Source organism: Papilio polytes, unplaced genomic scaffold, assembly GCF_000836215.1.
Source record: "Papilio polytes unplaced genomic scaffold, Ppol_1.0 DF824046.1, whole genome shotgun sequence".
In the NCBI taxonomy this organism is placed as follows: domain Eukaryota; kingdom Metazoa; phylum Arthropoda; class Insecta; order Lepidoptera; family Papilionidae; genus Papilio; species Papilio polytes.
The window spans coordinates 42,915-45,365 of record NW_013525158.1 but is presented as its reverse complement, the minus strand read 5'-3'; the positions used below and the strand labels follow the sequence as shown (position 1 = coordinate 45,365).

Below are 2,451 nucleotides of genomic sequence, written 5' to 3'. Positions count from 1 at the left end.
TGTCATTATCATATGTCAGTTTAGTTTGTATTGCTGTTGGTGTATGTATAGTAATTTAATAAATAGAATGTCAGGATCTAAAAAGATGGTAATTAGTTATATAAATCAAACTAATTAATATTCGCTTGTTATTAAATATCGCAGTCATATAACATCCCTATATGACATCTTACAAAAAAATATGATATCGCCAATGGAATAAGCATTTTGAAAACTGTTTTTATTGTTTTAAATTTACTTCAAATAGATATTGATAGTAACTTAGTAATTTCTTTATATCAAAAAGGCATTTGTTATGACAGTAGTATGATTTGATTTACACAATGACTCAGCAGTTTATGTCGTACAAACAATAGCCGAGAGTGTATTTAAGTTTAGACGAAATAGAGGCTGTATGTGTTGTGACTTTCAGACGCTGCGGGTGCAGTCGCCAGAGGGCACGTCGCGCATCGAAGTGCTGGACACAGATGTGACGTCGCGCCTGTATGAACGAGTCTATGAAGTCTTACGCCTTAATACTTTTGGCTTTTCCCTGTACCGTGACCGACAACGCAAAGAGGAAATTGTCTCGAGCAAATCACATCAACTTCGTGAATACGGTTTACAGCATGGCGACATGTTGTACATGAACCCGGTAAATGGGGCAGTGTTGTTTGAGCAGCCATCCACTAGTGCAGAGGTATGCTATCTCTCGTGATCCACAGCTTACCTCATTTCATAACTCATCAGTTTGCTCCATATCAACTGTCCATTTATTTTTGTGATAGTCCATCTTATTTGCGATGAAAGATCTGTTCCCAACTGAGTAATGATATTAGCCAAGGTATAGTTACATATTTAATTTAATCTATAATTAAGTCAGTGTTCATATGTCATAGTGAATGTTTGTGTTGCAGGACAATAACAAACCTTCGGGGGAGCAGAATAGTGCGGGTATGTCTGCCCCGAGTGCACCCGCATCGGCCCCCAAGCCTGAAGAAGATGAAGTGGATCTAGAGCTCTATCAGCTCTCCGGCGCCATACAAAGACAGAGAGATGACAAATTGTAAACTAAAACATTTTATGCAGCTGTCAAAATTACACAAACACATACCCAACTGGTTATCATCTGTGAGGACATCACCTCTCTCCTCTCCTCTCCTCTCCTCTCCTCGCAATGCATTGCTCACCTGTTTTATAGAGATTTCCATACAAAACTAAATCTTACTTGTCCACTATGTGCTTATATTGAAAACAAAGTACTTTTTCATACATGAATCACAGCAGAATTTTAATTTTAACATCATGATAAAATATAAAAATAAATATGTGTAAGTATCAATGGTCAGGTTTTTATATATATTTTTGGTAGGGTATTGTTAGGACATGGTGTTGCTGGTACTAATGATTGTAAAATGTAAAAATTCACAGAGCAATGATTAGTAATTACAATTTTGATCCTGTAGATGTCGACACAACTCAAAGGGGTGCTGCGTGCATTGCTCGCCGCTGGAGCCCTGGGACGAGGGCTACCTACGGGAGCACAACATCAAGCACATGTCCTTCCACGCGTACCTGCGCAAGATCACCTCGGGAAAATTCATTTCTTTGGATGAACTGTCGTGCAAAATAAAACCAGGTTTGGTGACGTAGGGTGTGATGTTGTGGAGTGGTTGTGCGCGCGCTAACGCCGCGGGTGCCGCAGGCTGCAAGGAGCACCCGCCGTGGCCGCGCGGCATCTGCTCGGCGTGCCAGCCCGGCGCCGTCACGCTCAACCGCCAGCCCTACCGCCACGTGGACAACGTGCTGTTCCAGCGCGCCGGCCTGGTGGAGCGCCTGCTGGCCTACTGGCGCGCCACCGGCCGCCAGCGCCTCGCCTTCCTCTACGGCCGCTACGAGCGACATCCCGACGTGCCGCTCGGTGCGTGTCTCATAGCAACCATAGTCTACTTCTCCCAATACATTCCTTTTTTACTATTACAAATACTGTTAAGTCGGAAAACGGCGTCGCAAATAACTTGAGATTTATAATTGATTTTTTTTAAAATAAAAGACTGGTTGTGTAAAAACTGTAAGAGATTTAGATAAATATGCCATCGCTATCAATTTAGTAGCTTTTTTTTTAATCTACAATTCTCTCATACTACATTTTTATGTCTCTTAATTACAGAAGGCAAAAAAGGAACATTTGGAGGGGTACAAAAATTCAGTGCTATACTAATGAAATATAAATACCAACCTGAATTAATTATGTAAATAGTGGTGAAAACCGTGTTTTAATTAATTTTGCGATTTAGGAGAGCAGAATGCAATAATAGATATAGCGGGCCGCACCAGGCCGCACCAGGCCGCGGCACACTGCATGTATCGCAAAGGCCTCGATTAATAATAATTAACTTTCGAGTCAAGCATAATTGCAAGCCGTGGGTAGTGCCGGCAGTGTTGGCAGCGTCGGCAGTATCGGCAGTGTCG

General features: G+C 42.0%; 1 protein-coding gene across 1 annotated transcript; it reads left to right on the top strand.

Annotated features, from left to right (window-relative positions):
• Window positions 1-2,419, top strand: LOC106100848 (nuclear protein localization protein 4 homolog). Its single transcript, XM_013279908.1, has 5 exons — window positions 1-88; window positions 413-679; window positions 897-1,045; window positions 1,446-1,618; window positions 1,685-2,419. Exons 1-5 carry the CDS (start codon window positions 44-46, stop codon window positions 1,999-2,001), a joined length of 951 nt encoding a protein of 316 aa, XP_013135362.1. The 5' UTR covers window positions 1-43; the 3' UTR covers window positions 2,002-2,419.
• The last annotated feature ends 32 nt before the right edge of the window (window positions 2,420-2,451 follow it).

Coding starts and splice junctions, on each gene's coding strand:
- LOC106100848 (XM_013279908.1), top strand. CDS start 44: ATGTATAGTAATTTAATAAATAGAATGTCAGGATCTAAAAAGATG. Junction 1,046..1,445: donor AGACAGAGAGATGACAAATT/GTAAACTAAAAC, acceptor TTGATCCTGTAG/ATGTCGACACAACTCAAAGG. Junction 1,619..1,684: donor GTCGTGCAAAATAAAACCAG/GTTTGGTGACGT, acceptor CGGGTGCCGCAG/GCTGCAAGGAGCACCCGCCG.